At 46.9% G+C, this 19,429-nt stretch overlaps 1 protein-coding gene across 4 annotated transcripts in view; it reads right to left on the bottom strand.

Annotated features, from left to right (window-relative positions):
* Positions 1–19,429, bottom strand: part of vcla (vinculin a) — a 55,825-nt gene that overhangs the window by 20,492 nt on the left and 15,904 nt on the right. For 2 of the 4 annotated variants that reach the window (XM_035400451.1, XM_035400453.1), the window contains exons 2-9: positions 15,935–16,005; positions 10,447–10,597; positions 9,186–9,294; positions 8,610–8,732; positions 7,777–7,937; positions 1,618–1,711; positions 819–966; positions 238–391 (exon numbers count right to left, since the gene is read on the bottom strand). In XM_035400451.1, the coding sequence (XP_035256342.1) occupies positions 238–391; positions 819–966; positions 1,618–1,711; positions 7,777–7,937; positions 8,610–8,732; positions 9,186–9,294; positions 10,447–10,597; positions 15,935–16,005 (1,011 nt within the window). The remainder of the gene's footprint in view (positions 1–237; positions 392–818; positions 967–1,617; positions 1,712–7,776; positions 7,938–8,609; positions 8,733–9,185; positions 9,295–10,446; positions 10,598–15,934; positions 16,006–19,429) is intronic. The other 2 variants (XM_035400452.1, XM_035400454.1) reach the window with 1 other exon arrangement.

Genomic DNA, 19,429 nt, shown 5'->3' with positions numbered 1-19,429 from the left:
GGCGACACACGCGTCACATGACCCACAGATACGCACGTCACATGACCCACCGTGACACGACGCACAGCGACACACACGTCACATGACCCACAGTAACACATGACCCACAGTGACACACACGTCACATGACCCCCAGTGGCACACGTCCTACACTGGCATGTCACATGACCCACAATGACACATGACCCACAGCGACACACACCACAACTCACTGTGTTTTTGGGGTTGACGGCTCACCTGTGCAGCGTCGATCCTCTTGGCAATGGCCTGCTTGGCGTTTGTCATGGCCTCCAGCTTACGAGCCGCGTTCTCCACCTTCCCCGTCAGGATGTCCAGCCCCCCCGCCACCTGCTGGCCCTTCTGCATCGCCACCGGCGTGGGCCCCTGGCCCCTGAGAGACAGAGCACACCCAACATTTACTACACATTACACAGTAATAATACACAGTACAGAGGCAACAAATTGCTGCAATATCCCAAAAATATATACGCACAAACAAATAATCAATAAAAGTTTTTCAACTCATTGCCTTTAATCAGTAAGTGCTGGGTGGATGGGTGTGGTCCCTGAGGTGGAAGTGTTGGGTGGGTGGGTGTGGTCCCTGAGGTGGAAGTGTTGGGTGGGTGGGTGTGGTCCCTGAGGTGTAAGTGTTGGGTGGGTGGGTGTGGTCCCTGAGGTGGAAGTGTTGGGTGGGTGGGTGTGGTCCCTGAGGTGTAAGTGTTGGGTGGGTAGGTGTGGTCCCTGAGGTGTAAGAGCTGGGCAGGTGGGTGTCTCCCCTGAGATGTGAGTGCTGGGCGGGCGCTAGCTCCTAGCCGTACCTGGCGCGCAGGTCGCACACCTGGTCGCAGATCAGCCCCAGGGCTTTGACCGCGCCCAGGATCTCCCTGCGCTCCTTCCCCGCGCACAGCTCCCCGACCTTCCCCGCCTCGTCCAGGATCACCCGCACCGCCTGCTCCCCAGCGTCCCCTGGCAACCAGAGCGCCCGCACAGCATCAGCACAGAGTGGGGGGGGTGGGGTACGGGGGGGGGGGGGAGGCAGTGTAGCACAAAGGGGTGGTGGAAACTGGGCTTGCAACCAAAAGGTTGCACATTACCAGGTACAACACTGCCATTGTACCCATGAGCAAGGTCATTAAAACCTGATATGTAAAACATGTATTTTACATATGCATATGTAAAAGTAAAAAATAAAAAGACATGTTGTGTAATTCGCTCTGGGTAGGAGCGCCTGCTAAATGCCAGTAATGCATTAAGCAAGCACAGTGACATAATGGCTGAGGAGCTGCTTTTGTGACTGTGCACTTAATTCCCTGGTGAGGCACTTCAGCGAGGTATTTCATCTGAATTACTAAAAATATCCAAAATGGATTTTACGTAACAAAAAAAAAAAAAACACAAAACATTGTTTATATAAGCTGTGCAAGTCACTGGATAAAATGGCAGCATGTAAACACATACAAGTAGGCCTACACACGGATCATTATACAGACCCAGAGCAGCTCTATGCCGGAAGGGTAAATTTCACATATGATTCTCGATCAGTACCAACCAAAGAACTTCTATTTCTGCAAACCTCTCACTGCGTGTGTCACTGTAAAGGAGCAGTGCGAGCGTCACCTGGCAGGCCGTTGGGGTCTCGGAGCCAGCCTTTCGCCAGGTTCATCTTAGACTCGATGATCGCTAAAGCTCTCCTCATGGCTTCCATGTCCTTCGGCAGAGAAGAAAGCCCAATCACACGGGATACGTACAGTGCAAAAACACGCAAAGCGCACGAACCTGACACACACAGAGATGCTTCACACATGTTTTGGATGCTGTAAATTAAGATATCAGATACAGGGAGAGATTATTTTTCACTCCGTTCGGATAGTTGCAAGCAAAGTGAGATGGAAAAGACGCTGTTCTAAGCATTCCGAAGAAGCTCTGCAGCCCAAAATGTCACGTGATCCTCGTCGGCAGAGGGGAAGGACTTCCATCTGCCAAGTGACTCTGTGGTGAAGACAGAGCAACCAGGCTCATCAACAGGCATCACAACATCTTCCCATTGTTGTAGGTTTTCAATGAGCACCTCTTTTGTGGAAAGGAGGAACCCCTCGTGTGGCTGTTAATTCCTCTGCCTGCACACACATGCATGTCCTGTATGCAGGTCTGTTGTGATATGGCAAGATTACCATGTAAAAGCAGGGCTTGATTTTTTTCGTTCACCCTGACGATCTAAGACGAACGGAAAAAAAGCCCACAAAGCCCATACAGGTGACCGGAAAGGCAGGATTTGAGGACCGCCTACCTGGCAAACGTCCAATCATACCTGCCCACAGGTAGTAAAGCAACACAGTCCTCAGGCCCTCACTGTACTGTAACCACCTGTCAGGATGAGGAAACTGCAGCTACTGCTCGATCAAAGTGCTATTCACCCTTCATTTGGAATGTGAGTAGGACTTATGTTTCCATGTTCCATAAGCATTGCTGTGCAAATGCACATTAATGTGTTATTGGGATAGCAAAAAATGTGACACCAGTTTGTCAAATACTGTCACAGACACTAGTCCACATGCACTGACTTAAACAATGGCTGAACATCGCTGAAATATAACAGCAGTCAGTGCCGGTCGGAGACGAGCAGACCAGAACACCAGGCTAACGGAACAGGAGAAGGCGCCCACGGTGTATCTCCCACAGTCACGTTCCAGGCAGGGGAGCACGGAGGAGACCCCCACGAAACAGGTTTCCGTTTTTAGCCGGATAATAAGCCGCTGGCAGAGCAGCACTGCCGCCCACTCAGAGCGGGCCGGCAGAGGAAAACCACCCACTAGTGTGCGCGTGACTGAAAGACTCAGCACAATCCCAACGTTGGCTTTAACCTTCAGTCCTGTCGATGCTGGCGGGGGGGGGGGGGGGGGGGGGGGCTTCAAAGCATCCAGACAGGGCCCCTGTTTACAACCAGGCACCGAACATACAGTAAGTATGGACAGCGACTCACTAAATCACTGAAAGCACCATTTCCCTGCATGAGTCTTAGGACACAGCAGGGCTTGTGTAATGGTATGATGGTATTCTATCACTGCAGAAAGTTACATGTTCCCATATGACCGCTATTGAAATCCACTGCCATCTGAAGGCAGTCCGTGGGCTGCCCGCCGTGGCCGGTCAGCGGCGAAATCTCATTAATATTCAAACAGCAAATCCCACGCTGCCTCCAACTCTACAGACAGTCTGTACCGAGGTCTTTCATGTTACGACAGAAGCGGCCGTCGAACGCGAGCATCGTCCGGGCGGCGACTAAACCGCGAATGCGGCAGAGCCCGTGACTCACACAGGCGCGGGAAGGCCGGGGTTTTTAACTCAACGCGAGACCGCGCTAACCGTGAGGAGTCCTGAGATTAAAAAGGCAAATTCGGCCGCGGAACCGTCCTTTTTAAACACAGCATAGCATTGTTCTCCCCGCTCATATCAGGAGGCGACGGCGTAGCTGCACTGCACTGCTTTCTGCACTGGATGGAAATACAGAGGTCATAAAAATAATATTTTTACGTAGCACGGACCACCTTAAAGCCGGACTTCCTGAAAATTCTTGTGATTTGTTTGGGTTTCAGTTTCATCCATCCGTTACGGAAATGGAATAATTCAACATATTGAAATAAACTATAATGTCAATATCAAAGTAGATATTATACCACTTCACAATGTTTGGACAAATATACAAACTATTTTCACTTTCAGATTTGCAATTAAAAATACATGGCTGTGAATTATACTGCAGGAAATTCTATTTAAAATATACTTAGGTACTGTATCCTTGCATGTACTGCATGTTTGAGATCTACAGATTTCCGAAGACAGCAAGTACTTTCTGGTTTATTTTGAGTCATGCCTGGAATTATCATCTTCCTCAAACACCCTTTTGCATCAAAGTTTGAGCTTCTAGGCAGGGAGATGCCAGGTTTGCAGTTGCTGGAATTCATGATTCCATTTCCCTTAACAAAAGCCCCAGGACCCGTAAATGCAAAACAACACAAAAACATTGAAGACACTCAGCACAGGTATAATGATCTTTTCAACATACGTGCCCTGCTTCCAATGCAAAACCCACCACTGGTGTGTGTGGCCAAAAAAAACCCTCCATTTTGTTGTCATCTGGCCATTGCACCTGGTTCTACGTCAGCATATCACTGCCTGAGGACACTGACTCCAGGGCCAATCAAGTAAACTTAGACGACTTCTATTATACTTGTACAGCTTACTCATATTATGGTGTCCAACCATTTGCACATACCATTTTCACTTTGGTTAATTTGCAGAAAGATGTCTTACTGAACGTCAGCTTCAGTTCTCTTAGAGGTTTAATGTAACGTATGCTTTCACCGGGGGTCCCCAAAATATTTACATACAGCTGTATATCAAACTAACGTGAACATGCTTCGATTAACAAGTTTGATGAAGCTCCACTAGTACAATTTTAACCACAGCATTACGTGTGTACCACTGCTGCTTTTTTCCAAGAATGCACTGGTGTGAGTCGTGTGCAACTGGCAACGCTAAACATTCACGAGTAGTGGCTCCTCCATTATTCATGGCCGGTAAGTGGATTCTCTCGCACGGAGATAATGTCTATGGAAGGAGGCTCTATTGGGTGACCTCATAAATCCACCTGTCAACAAACGGGCAAGAAGCCACCAGAGGATCGTTCGAGTTCAATTAGATGGCACTTAGGGTTGATCTAGGAGAGCATAAAAACTCAGGGAAAGAGCTTGGTTGGCATTTATAAATCAACCCGCTGTGAGCAAGTGCCGTTTCCTTCACACGCCGCGCCTGATCCAACTAAAACCGTTCCCCGGGGTTCGTTTTCAAAAAACACTTAAGACTTGTTCAGCGAGGTTCAAATCAATGTCAGGCTCAGAATCGGAGATGTGTTTTAAATAACAATCGTAAGACAAGCTCGTGACATTTCTGACAGCTGCTCTCTGAATACGGTGCGCGAACGCACGGGGACAGCGGACAGCAGCATTCAAGGCAGAGAACCATCAAAACGACACATAAAATAAGTGGAAAAATGTTATCATGAATTTCAACAGTGAGCAGGCTAGCAAACATCTACCCAGAAAGCACACAGAAAAGACCAGGGTCCACATTCATAAAGAGCCTCAGAGCAGCGTAGAGCTGATCCAGGATCAGTTTGGGATTTTTAGCGCATAATGGGTAAGGTTGGGATATGGACAGGGGAAACCTGTTCCTAGAGCAGCACTCCTACTCCGATACCCTTTACGAATAAAGGTCCAGACGAGGGCCATGCTGGAAACGTGTGGAGGCTCAACTCTCTGCCAAAGAGATGACACCATCCAACAGAGTAACCCACCAGGGGGAGGTTGGGAGAACATAGATAGCACTCCTCTACTAGTAAGCCAACGCCACACCACACCACAACACACAATGATGCTGGTTTCCGTGGTGATTAGTGATTAGGGGGTGGGGGGGGGGTGGTCAGGGGCATGGAGACAGGCATATCACAGCATTGATGGAGCTCGACCGTGAAAGAAACAATGACGTCCCGTTTCCACGGCACTGGTGTATACAGCAAGGGCCCAGATAGAAAGCCCGGTCCCGCCCACAAACAACGCAATTAGAAGGTTCTTATCTGAACATTCTAATGCTGATGTAACAATCTCTGCTGGTGACTGAAAGTAATGGAGTTCTAGAATGCTGAATTAGAATTTTGAAAAAAACATTCCAAAAACACAACTCTTAACAGCTTTGTCAGGTCACCCCTCCCACCACAGGCAGCCACATAAATCTGAACATCTACAACTCTTCTGAAACAAACTAGGTACACTTTACATTTAAATGTTGAACATTAGCTTAATGCTGTTCAGACAAGCCCAGTAACTAAATTTTACACTCAAAATTTTAATAATCTGCTCAAAGAAAATGACTTGGTGTGTTCCGTATCCTTGAGCACTATACTGAACACAGTTTAAGGTTAATCTGTTGGTTTGCATTCAGAAATAAAACGTCAGCTTTTTGTATTCAGATATCTGTTAAGTTGTGGCCTACTGTGGGAGAAAGGAATTGCAACGTTCATGGCTGTTAAGTCAAAAAAATATAAAGAAGTACAAATAGGCAAGAGGATAAACATATTTTTTAGTAGTGAAGGTGGCTGTATTTCCCAGAATACCACTGCATGGCTGATGTAGATGTGGTATCCCCTGTGCAACAGGAGCACTGCTACATGCCCACAAGGCACAGAGTGCTATGCAAATGGTAGCACGCCAGGCACAAACTCGCACGCTAAGCTAGCGGTAGCACGCCAGGCACAAACCCGCACGCTAAGCTAGCGGTAGCACGCCAAGCACGGACCCGCACGCTAAGCTAGCGGTAGCACGCCAGGCACGGACCCGCACGCTAAGCTAGCGGTAGCACACCAGGCACAGACCCACGCGCTACACTAGCGGTAGCACACCAGGCACAGACCCACGCGCTAAGCTAGCGGTAGCATGCCAGGCAAAAACCTGAGTGCTACGCTAACCACAGCACGAGATGCTCAGACCCGAGTGCTACATCAGCGACGGCACACAGAAGCACACACAACTGGCACACATGCTGCGGCGCGCGGGGGAGCAGGCAGGCTTACCTTCTACAGGGGAGAAAAGAACGGTGAAGGAGGAGGAGGAGGAGGAAGAACAAAAATAAACCAGTTATAGCAACCGGGCAAACGGAAAAGTGGAGGAAGGGAAAAACACGGGCTACATTAGAGGAACTTCAAGGGGGGAGTGACATGGAAGGTGCATGCAAAGCAGGGTGTGTACGGATAGATATGCAAAGTAGAAATTGGGAGATTATCAAGTAGCTTAACATGCGTACACAACCAACTATAATGCATAAAATCACCTCTGAGAGCAAAAATGAGTCCCAGGCTCATATAAGCTGTTAATTAAACGGATCTGTCATGTTTGGTTTAACACTGAACATTTCATACAGTATGTGTTGAGGATGCTTGCTCCAGGATCAATCAAATATACTAACAAAATAATTACTCACAGACAAATCTTTTACTGAAAGTAGCTAAAAGCCTAAAGCTAATAATAAGAATCACAACCCACTACCATGAAACAGTATAGTAAAACCATTCCTTAACAGTACAAAAATAGCAGTGAGAAGATTCCTAATAATGTTTTGCTGAGTACTGCAGCAAAGCATTGTGGGTAAGACGTGAAATGCATAGCACATCACAAGGGCCCTGTAACCCAAACATTGACCCAGAAACACTCGAAATCTTTCGGCCTTAGTCTTTGTGACTAAACCAGTGAGCACAAATGTTGGCCGCCACAACAGAATTTAACTCAAATTGAACTATAGCCTGATTAAGCACAGTGACATACAGCTTTGAAAAAAAAAAAACAAAGTTAAAATATGAAAGAATAAAATAAGCAATTAAATTTTTTTCACTTCAATTAAGGTGCTACGTTTACTTTCTACTGTTGTATGTCAACAGATGCAAAAACAGATTAACAAGGATAAATGAAAAAAACACAACAGGGCAAGATTTATTCATTAACTGGGCTGCAATTGGCCAGTAGGCTACACAACCTGTGTACTGTGGCTTTATCACAATCCTCTACTGGCACCAAAGACTTATCTGCTGGAGCCCAAGGGCATGATGAGTTGGCTTGCTGACCGATGACCGGGTCAAGGTTTCTACTTCCTCCAGACCGGAGAGAAAAGGACAGACGGACCGAGGGAGCGGGGAGACGGACGGACGGACGGACGGACGGACGGACGTACTTTGTTGGCCCAGGCGTCCTCGTCCCAGGAGGTCAGCTGCAGGACTCTGATGATCTCGCTGATCTCGGCGCTCATCTTGTCGAAGGTGAAGTTGCGGTTCTTCAGCGACTCCTCCACGCCGTGGCTCTTCGTGCTCTTCGTCGTCACAAATATCTTGACGGCTGGGGCGAGAAAAGAACGGGGAACGAAAGTCGTAAAAACGCCGGAGAGACTGGCGTATTTTGCGTTAACAACGATACACTTCACTCTCCAGTGGTGGCCAATTCGTTTTGGCCGTGGCAATAATGCATAAACCAATGAACTGTTCAGTCAGGGAGCATTATGCATTACACCGATATTGCAAGATTTGCGAATAAGCAGCATCATACTAATGAGGATGGATGCATTCCCTCACTGTAAACACTTCTCTTTGCCAATTTTCCCCTCACTTTTCAAGGACACTGGGACATCTTATCACTTCCCATGACTCACGCGTGATGAGAATATTTTCAAGGGTTTTAAAGGTTTTTAAAAGACAGTGGAAAGCCGTCAAACATCCGCGAGCCGCTTCTATATAATGACCACCCTGTCATCCTTCACTTCATCTCACATTACAGGCCGGTGTCCTTTAATTCACGCCACGATTATGGCATTTTTCCACAGTCACATATAATGCACCCTTTTTATATACCCGCCACTTTGTAACGGTCCAAGCCACCGCAGAAAAGAAGCTGTGAATTCTGAAGATCTGGCTGGAGCCGATAACTTAATAACTACAATCATCACCGTTGCCATATCAACCGCATCCCTGGAAGTGGCTCTGGAGCACGCAGTGTCTGCAGCCCCCTGGGTACCTGATATGAGCACGGGCAGCAGCTCCTTGACCGTGTTCATGGAGGTGACCAGCATCACCCGGTGCTCCTGGTGCGTCAGCTCCTGCTGCCGCTCGTCAATCATCTTGGCCATTTTCGTCATTCCTGAGGAGAAAAAAAAAAGGGCCTGATGGTTCCCCGGCATCTTGTGAAGTTAATGGGCTGAATTAATCTAGAAAAAGATTGTCTGGCTCAGTATTAATGTGGTAACCTTGCAGTGCGAGTACATAGGTAACTATGTTATCCAGGATGTTACTTAGGGGCATAAGAAAGTAACAAATGATCGAACACTGATTAGTCCGACACTAATTTGATTGGTTGCCCTTTACTTTGCTGCAAACAGAGAAGCAAGGTGTAGCACCAACAAAAATGAACATGCTAAATTTTTTAAAAGCAAAAGAGTATTACTTATTTACAGAAGCGTACTTCTCTGGCGTACACGTGTATCTTTTCATATACAATACATTGATAGTAATAAAAGCTTTGTTTCATTTACTGTGATTGGTTCAATACATGGTACAAATGTTCTGAAGCACGTGGGACAGGGACGAACCGCACCTGGCCCCAGGTTCTTGGTGTATGTGATCAAGTCCTCCATCGTTTCCACAACCTCAGCCACGGTCAGGTATTCCATTATGCCTTTGCACACCCGGATGATTTTGCGGACCTGCACGTCGCCAGACAACACGGAACACAATTTCACACATGGAAGCATAACCAACACTGACAACTGATTAGCCAGCTGGTCCAATTTTTAGAAGTCCTACTGTCAATCACCTGAAACGGATAAGCTGGCTGGTCCGACTGTCAATCACCTAAAACTTTCAGAGTATTTCCATGCACATCTTTTTAAAGGACTCACATTATTGAGATTTATGCTTGCTTTACTATGAGCAGTGTGATTTAAATGCAGCACGTTTTAAGAGGACATTCGCTGTAAATTCCGTATTAACGATGTATCTGTGACCTTTTCAGGATTCTAAGCAGAGGACAGCACTGGTGGCACAGGCTAGACGGAAAGCCCATTGAGTCACTGTGAGTGTGTGTGTGTGTGTGTGTGTGTGTGTGTGTGTGTGTGTGTACATGTGCATGCATGTGTGCCTTTGCGTGAGTTTGCGTGTACGTGTTTGTGTGTATGTGTGTGTGCGCGCGAGTGTACACGTGTGCGTGTCTGTTTGTGTGTGTCTTCCGTCATGTGACTGGGGGGTCTTGTGACTAGATGAAGTGCCTGATTCGACTTTGCCACGCCAAGAGGGAACAGGGTTGGGGCGGGGGACTCCACTCCACTCCACTGCTGCCATAATGTTTCATTTCATTCACTCAATTAAAAACCACCATTACCCCCGAACAATGAACACGCCCCACGCCCAATCCCGCCCTGCCCATCTGTCCCTTTGTTGACCACTGGGAAAGGGCCCCTATCAGAGAGCAGTCACCAGCCATCTGCTTAGAATAGTACGTCTGCGATGACCGAAAGATTTTGCAGATGAGGCAGTGCTTTCTACCAAGCGGTTGTATAACTGACCTGGAAGGCATTAATATCTAAAAAATATATATATATCACAGGCGTTTACGTATGCTGTACCTTGTATATTATAATGCAATACAATTACAATACGATTACACTGTTTGAGTGACTGTGATATTTTAAAACTGCTAGACAAAGCTGCTCTTTGTAATTTGGATAGCAAGTTCATCGCTGCCCACATGCACGCACAGGTCTGTTGTCACTCATCTGGCAAGAACGTGTCAGCGCCTATTACTGGTGCCCCGCCCCGCCCCGCCCCGCCCTGCCTCGCCCCGCCCCGTCCCGCCCTACCTCAGCCTCGTCGAACGTCAGGAGCAGGTCGGAGGTTCCGGACAGGATCCCGCGGGATCCGTCGATGAGGTAATCGCGGGCGGGGACGGAGTAGGGGTCGGCTTTCAGCATCTGAGCCGCCTGGACCAGTTTGGCACAGGCGTTCTCCACCCTGTGTGTGGGGGTGAGGGGAGGCAGGGCTGTGAGAACTTAACATCTCTAATTCACTCAGCAATGGGACCGTCCGGTCAAACGCACGCTTACCTGGTCATTACAAACACAGAGTGACCTGCACACCTTGGGGCCAGTCGCATAAAACACACCACGCACAACCATATTTTAACTCTTTACATGCTGGTTACATTTGGAAACACCCCTTCAGATCCCTGAGCATTTTCAAAATCTTGCCACAAACCAAAACATGGAATTATATGAATGAAGAATTTTGTTTAGAATTTTGGTGAAAATAAATGTTGATTCTAAAATTCTCTGTGCTCTGAGGGAATTTTACAAGGGTCTCATGGGTTAATGTATTTCAAAGCAAGACCTGTCACTAATAATATACAAAAATATGACAGGCTAATCTATATTGCCTGCAAGAAGGATGGAGATAAGCAAATGGAATAAAACTCTGAGGATAACATGCATCATAGCCTTCACAAGACAGGTTAACACCTCTGAACTGTGCTGCTTTTGCCAGGCTTATAGCAGTATAACTGGTATAAGCCTAGCATGTCAGTCACAGGGAAAACATTTGGGGTCAGCCCTGCAGGGCCACGATGAAACGGGTCACCCTCAAGGGCCGAAAAACGGGCCCTCCCCTGACCAAGGTCCCACTCTCTCACCACGGTTCTCCACGCCCCAAACCTCCTCTCGCTTTTCCGGAACATTATCTGCTTTTTTTTCCTGCTCGCCTGGAAGCGTTGTAGATCAGGGAAGCACATGCATGCGCCCCCTCCCACCTAGCCGTGCTAGCGGGCTGTGCTAGCAGCGCTCGATTGTCTGGGGGGGGGGGGGGGGGAAGGCAATTCACGCAGTCACAGAGCGGCGTCTGTCGGACACTGCGCTCTACGAGGGCGTGTCTGCGAATTCAGGCCCCCTGAGTCCCCCGAATCGTGCTCCAGGGAGCCCCTCGGGTGATATAAATAGCCACATTCCCCACGCAGGCACGTGGCCAGTGATTGATGATGGAGACGTGGAGTGTGTTCATGGTGCCAAATGTGTCACCCTGCAGGATTTGTCTCCTTTCATTGCTTTTTAAAACACCCCCCTCCCTCCATTACCCGCCCACTCTCTCACTCCCCCTCGTTTGTGAGCATGTAAGATCAGCAGAGGACAGCTTGTACTTTTTTCTCATCCATCTCTCTCCTGATGTTTTATATTGTTCCGCTGATTCAGAATGCCAAGATCCCCGTTACTCAAATCACAGGGCTGAAATCTCGAGGGCTGAGAGCTGCTGGTTTTCCACCCTCCCTTCACCCAAGGGGTCAGGTGTGAGGAAAGCCTGGCCAATCACTAGCACTAACTGATTACCACAGCTGATTACCAGGGAGAAAAGAAAAACAGAGCCAGATTTGGATTTGGGAGCCTAGTTGGTATTTGGTGGGCCTGTGAAATTGATGTGACATCCTCAATTGTCATGTCATGTCAACTTTGAGAGGGCTCAAGCTTGCACGAGCATCCCCCAGTGGGACACATGCTGCAGGCCTGCGCTTGTTTTCACTCTGCAGTCCACCTGCCGAGCTGCGCAGTCACTGTGTCCCGGGGGGACTGCGCTGCTTACGCAGGCAGAGCACAGGCGCTCGATCCACCAGGAGTCCCTTTCACACTCTACCAGAAGGAGGAAACCCTCCAGGGTTAGCCCCTCCCAGTCAAGCTGTGACCAATCACCGTCGCCTAGCAGGATTCAAACCCACAGCCAGCGCTGGCAAGGTCAGCGCATGCAGTATGTGTCAGTACCAGGCCAGTGCACAGAGAACAAGACCTTCTGCTGGGGAAAAAAACAGAAATCCCATCTGCACCTCTTATTCCTAGAGCTAAAAAAAAATCTGCATCCACACTGGCCCTTTTTGGTTAAGATGGCACCCCCCTGCCCGACACTATGAAGCACTGGTATTTTTGGTGACTATATGTGTACTCATGCAGCACCCCGGCAAGGGGGGCGCCTTGGCCAGGATTGTGGAACAGTGCTGCTAGCATTCACACAGACATTTTGGATGGATGTGTGGAATAAAGCTCCCCTCTCCAGGAGCCGATAAGTTCACGCGTCACTGTCCAGCCTGGAGCAAATCAACATTTGTCCTAAACTCCGACTTACAAACAAACCCAAATGTGCTTTTTTTCCGGTTTTACAAACACAGTTTGGCGAGTTAGTATTTGTCACAGCTTAACTCACCTAACTGTGTGAAGAAAATACTGCATTTCGAATTCGCTCAACATTTGTCCTTAACTTTGACTCACAGTTAAAAGCAAAACTCACTACTGTTCTCTTCAACAAACAACTTCAATCACAAAAACTAAGGCACAAAACTTTGTGAAGAAAGAATGTAAGGCTTGCATTAACATTAAAGACAACTGTTGAATGAACACAGGCAAAAGTTGGGTCTGAATGCATAACAAATAGCGTCCGAATGCAGGCCAGAAAAATAAATATTGAGTCCTAGTCTAACAAGGAAGCTCTATTTATTTCCATGGAAAGATTATGTCACTGTAACCCAGGAAAAGATTACTTTATTTATTGTACTAAATCACTGTAGTTATCTGACTGAAATTTCTAAAGGCATCTCTTTTTCCGGTTTTCTATTCTGTCTTACTTTTCTATTTTTAATCACCTTTTTGTCAATGATGTTGGACTACATCTGCATGAACAGTCCTATACAAATCATCATTACTATATAACAAGCTTTCATTGGTCGAACCATGTGAGTGCAGAGGTGTACAGATGATCACAAGAAGGTCTATCCAACTCTATTCTCCGTTAACAATATTTCACTCATGTTCTCGATGAGTGTGAAATCGAAATGTTCAGTAATGATGAAGCCAACGATTCAAATGCTTTGACATGCTACCTTCGTGAGAGAAACTATATCTCTGCCAACCTCTCAAGCAGCCCCATGCAGCTGTTAATTAAATAAATTTAATTAAAGAGCAACAGCCAATTAGAACATCTATTTTCAGGAAGGTAATTAACAAGTTCTTGAGCTGTGACATCAAACACTACCCAAACTGCCTCCACAGGCGACTACTGCTACTATGGCTACTACTATCTGAGCTATCTGTGAAACAGTGATGCCATCATTAGGATTCAGCTGAGGTCTATATGCTAACGGCAGTAGATTTATGAACTCTGTCACAGGAGGAACAGCTAGGTATCAGACGTATCCCATAATCCTTTGAAGAGTAGGCTTTTTGAAATTCTAAGACAGTGCTCAAGAACTCCACTGCTTTGAATTACCAGTACTGATTGTTACATCTGCATTAGAATGTTCAGTGAAGAACATTCTAATCTCATATTTGTGATCTTACATCTTAAAGGGTTAACTGAGACATCGCTTTCTCTCTCCCCCCCCCCCCCCCCCCCCACTCTTGCTTGTCAGTTTAAAAAGCCACCTCATAGTATAGGTAACCTTCTTTAATTCACTCCATGAAACAAACTTTTCTCATTCACCATCTTAGTACAGTAAATTCTGTTTTATCTATTGAACATCAAAAATTGTGAACATCTCTGACACATTATTCAGGCGCATGCAATAAAGCGCTATCAAACAAGACGTCGACTCTGATTCACGTCGACTCTGAAATTCTAGGTTGACAACGCTGAGTGAATGCTGATTTATTCCTGACAGTAGCAGAATCTGCAGTGATTTGCATACAAGAGGTGGCCGACAGCCGAGAATAGAGTCTGTGTGCTGTTAGTAATATGTGCTGGAATAATGTATTACAGCTACTTCACACCTCTCTCTTACCCGGAGGTGAAGTTATACAACACAATAACATAGTCACTGTTGAGGCTCCTATAATCCCACCACACTCATACACACACACACAAACACACACACACACACACGTGCACACACACACACTCATACACACGCACATGCATGCACACACATGCGCGCACACACATTCAGTACATACAATATACAAATATAAAAAACATCTTCCATTTTCAATTTCTCATTTCTACCTGTTAACATCCCTTCATTCTTATAGGCTCCAGTGTATGAGGCTCAGGGGGACATGCTCACAGACTCCATCTGCACTTATTAATTATGTATTTCATCTACTAAAAAAAGATGCTTCGACCTACAGCCCTTTGAAATCATCAGGGCCACTCACGACAAGCAGCTTCACAGCAGTGGTAGGTGAGAGGTCTGTGTTTACATGCATTGTGGTAGACTGTTTACTGTCAATGTGCAGTCAAATGAAAGCTCAGGAAAAAGTGCTCAAGGCACTTTGATTAAAGATGCAGTGCTATGAATCCAGGGCCTCTACAAGCTACAGTTTCCATGAGTATCAAGCGGTAATACTAAATCAATTTGAGGTTTTGTGGGAGAATCACTAAAGATCACTGTATTACAATCAAAGACACTAACTTGCAGGGCAGACCTTCGAGAAAGAAAAAAAAAATCAATGAATTTTCATAAAATCACTATCTACCATTTTAATGTACATGAGACAGGAGTGCCAGATCAATCCGAGGTTTGATGGTAAAAATGTCTATTTTCAGGCTTAAGATCATTTACTGAACAATCCCATCGGCAGTGCAGCTAAAAGTGAACTGCATCAGGCCCATTCAAAGACCCTGCTGTTTATACAGTAAATATATCATTCAGTGAACGCACGACATGCAATGACATCTTTTACTGGTTGAGTACAAGCAGGCACTAAATTAAACTTCAATTAAACGCCTTATTAAACTCATCAAGGTATTGCCTGAAAACCACGATTAGTTGAATCAGATGTTTTAGTTCTGCTTCCACCAACACCATCCCTGCTCAGATACGACTGAACATCCCTGTGGCACCTGAATGATTTGTTATGATGATAAAGGCTCGGTAATGGGCTGATGGCTTAACAAGTCTGTTATCAACCTCTTCGTGGTGGAGGAAGGTTAAATAGGTTTAAAAAAGAAATTAAGAAATCATGACCCTAATTATATATGACACATGAAAAGTGAGATACATCAATTATTCTTCAAGTAAGAACCAACAATGATTTTTGGTTGGAGTTACCCATTGAAGAAACCAGGTACTAGCATGCAGAGTCTTGGCTAACTTTGAAAAAGCCAGAAACCACCATGTGCATCTGCAGAATGTCTGTCTCTCTCTCACACACACAAATACACACACACACACACACACAGACAAAGACACACACACACACACACACACAGGGCAACACTCACTGAATAAACTCGGCTAGATGTTATTAGGCCAAGGCGGGGTCACATGGCCAGTCTGTGCCAATGAGCAGGAGGCGTCACAGAGGAGCTAAGCAGTCTACTTACTTAATGAAAGCCGGCGGCATGTCTCTCTTCATTATCTGGTCTTCTGTGGTCTGAACTGTCTCTTTCCCCACCTGCAGAACGGACGACAGGCAGGAAGAGAACTTTATTAAAAACCAAACCGTGGCCAAACGAGGTGACAGAGCAAAAACCCAAAAAATGAAAATATCAGGTAAAAATTAAAGGCAGCAGGGGTGACCAGATGATGCTCAACACAGTTAATTAAGTTAAATGGTCTCATGTGGAGAGTGGCTGGCTCACACAGTCCAGTTCTGAGCCTGAGGATAATGTGTCACTGTCTCCCCAGAGCAGTAAACCCATGTCCCTCACCCACAAGCCCTCAGTACAGGACAGATTTACCCATAATCCCTCAGTACAGGACAGATTTACCTACAATCCCTCTGTACAGGACAGATTTACCCACAAGCCCTCAGTACAGGACAGATTTACCCACAATCCCTCTGTACAGGACAGACTTCCCCATAAACCCTCTGTACAGCACAGGTTTACCCATAATCCCTCTGCATGGCACAGATTTATCCATAATCCCTCAGTACAGCACACACTTCCCCATAATTCCTCTGTACAGCAGACCTCCCCATAATCCCCCTGCACATCACAGGTTTACCCCTAATCCCTTCATACAGCACACATTTACCCATAATCACTCTGTATAGCACACACTTACCCATACTACCTCTGTACAGTGCAGATTCACTGATAATCCCTCTGTACAGCGCACATTTCCCCATAATCCCTCTGTATGGCACACACTTACCCATAATCCCTCTGTACAGTCTCTAGTTACCAAAACTCCCACATCTTACACCACCTCTCTACTCCATATGTAGCTCTCCAAGCAAGATCTTATACCACATCTACTACTTTACATCATACCATATTAGCCTACATCACATCTACTCTATTATGTATCACTCCACGCATGATTTTGCACCATATCAACTCCATACATCTCACTCTCACCATGACTTTGCACTACATCTGCTTTATCACGCTCCGTATGCTTTTACTGAACACAGGTCCTTACTGATCACTCCACACATGATTTTACATAACACGGCAGACATTAGGAGATTACATGCGTGTCAGATCTTAAAAGCACTCGGGGGGGACAGAGTTTGCCTGAATATTCCAGGCATTTATCATTTGCATCGTGACAGCAATCCACTTAGCGCCCACCTGCTACCTCTCCCAGCCTTTCCCCCACTGTAATTTTCATACACATACGAAACATGAAATGGTTCTGATTTCCAGCTTACCAGAGTAAATTCTTTTAGTCTTTTAGATTCTATTAGAGGGTGCCTGCAAGCAAAAATAAAAACATGGCCCGGGTTTTGCTGCTCTTATAATTAACAGATGAACTCCTGTCAGCACGCGCTTGCCCTTGGAGACGGGCGGCTGGCGTTAACCCGATCGGCGGCGTGCCCCGCCTTGCTAATATGCAGAGGGCGTGGCAGGAAGACGCTCGCTATCTCCGAAACCACATGGCCCTCCTGCCCCCGCAAGCCCTCTCCGGCAGATGCAATTACGGCGGGAGCAGCAACATCAATTTCCCAATCTGCGTCTCGGGACGGCGGCTAATAAGTTCCCGAGGGCTGCGGGACGTCCGGAGGCTGTGGGAGGACAACGGCGCCCGTCGCTTTAAGTTTAAATAAGTCAGAGAACCTGCGGAAACGCACGCAAACTAGCGGGCTGAAGACTGTAAAAACCGGCCCGACTGTGCTCTCAACTGTGCCCCTCAATCGACGATACGAAAAGCAATCATCTAAGCACGCTTATGACAGTGGATCTATTCGCCTCCAATCAGAAGGTCCCCAGGGCTGTCCAATGAGAACACAGGAATAAAGAAGAGAGTGCAGTTGGACGGGAATCTACAGTTCAGCCCTTTATGGATGCCAGACTGAAAATGCATTTCTTTTCTTGCAAATGAAGCCGTGCTCTTGTGGTCTGAACTAAAAGAATTTGGCAAGAATAATGGCAAGTGCAGAGACACACCTTAAACTCCACTATGGAGCGTAGAGACACACCTTAAACGCCACTATGGAGGGAGCACAGACACACTTCGAAACTCCACTATGGAGCATAGAAACACACATTAGCCTCCACTATGGAGCATAGAAACACACCTTAGCCTCCACTATAGAGAGAGCAGAGACACACCTCACATGCCCTGTGTCCCTGTGCTACGAGAGTCAGCCACAGGTGGAAGAAAAACATGCTCGTGCGGTCGGCTTTTTTCCCCCACAGAGAAAAACCTGCACCTGCTGCACATCTCTGCAGTTCTATTCACTTCTCCCGGACAAGCGGGCAGCCATAAATTATCTGCAGTCAGTCTGCAGCGGAGCTAAATCAGGAGCCGCGGCACAGGCCTCCCGTTTCCTGGGAGAGGAGGAACCGAGGCCGAAATCCCGACAGGGGCCAAATCTAACATTCCCTCCTCTGAACGACACGGGACGGGGGCCAGGGAATTAGGGACACTGCTGGCCGAATCGCTCACGGGGGGGCTAGGAACACCGACCTGCTCGACGTCCTTAAAAGGCACCTTTAGGTGCGCGAGGGGTCAAAATTCAGTTGTGGAGAAACTGCTTTTTTATCAGTCCTACCTGTAAACTGTGGGCTTCTGGGTAACTCATCCTGGTTAAGGCACAGCTGTTGAGTTTGGGTGGGCCCCACGGACTGGTTCTGGATCAGGGCCATGCCAGTGCAGACTGTGGCCTGCAGCCCCTCAGGGGAATGAGCTGCTGGCTTTCATCTCGCCCAGGAATGAGGGGTTCCAGCTGTCAGGTACAGCATCTCGTGAAAATTTTCATTGTGCATCCAACGACTAACTTTCCCTATTTTTCATTTTCAGATACATAGTAGCTGTTTTTGCACATAGAAAACATCAGTTTGATCTCACGCAGGATATTTGAGCTAGATATTGATTGTCAGCTAAACCACCAATAGCTAATAACAAATTAGCCAACAGCTCTGGGTGTCTTTAAATGGACTAAAGGGGACCATCTAAGACACTAACAAGACCTACCATTTATGCTTACATTAAGTACTTACGCAAACCAATAAAAACACCTCATCATTTAAAGCAGGGGTCCTCAGTCTTATCCAGAAAGGGCCGGTGTGGGTGCAGGCTTTCGTTCCAACCAGGCAGTTACACTCCTGATTCTACTAATCAAGGTCCTCAGCAAAGATTGTCGTGGCTGATTAGTTGAATCAGGTGTGTAACTGCTTGGTGGGAATGAGAGCTTGCACCCACGCCGGCCCTTTCTGGATAAGACTAAGGACCCCTGATTTAAAGTATTCTACGTGAAACCAACAGCCGTGTTGAGCAAATGTGCCCCTCAGTGCCAGCTCTGAAACCAGGGTCTTACGATGTCCCATCTGCTTATTTTAACACCGCTGTAATCTGAGGGAGACACCCCATCCCCCCATCCGCCCCCCCCCCCCACCGCCGCCCTGACTTCCGCACTGTGCCAGAGA

Source organism: Anguilla anguilla, chromosome 18 (assembly GCF_013347855.1).
Source record: "Anguilla anguilla isolate fAngAng1 chromosome 18, fAngAng1.pri, whole genome shotgun sequence".
NCBI classification, from domain to species: Eukaryota; Metazoa; Chordata; class Actinopteri; order Anguilliformes; family Anguillidae; genus Anguilla; species Anguilla anguilla.
Note: the sequence above shows the minus strand (reverse complement) of the source record. Positions and strands in the feature narration are given on the sequence as shown.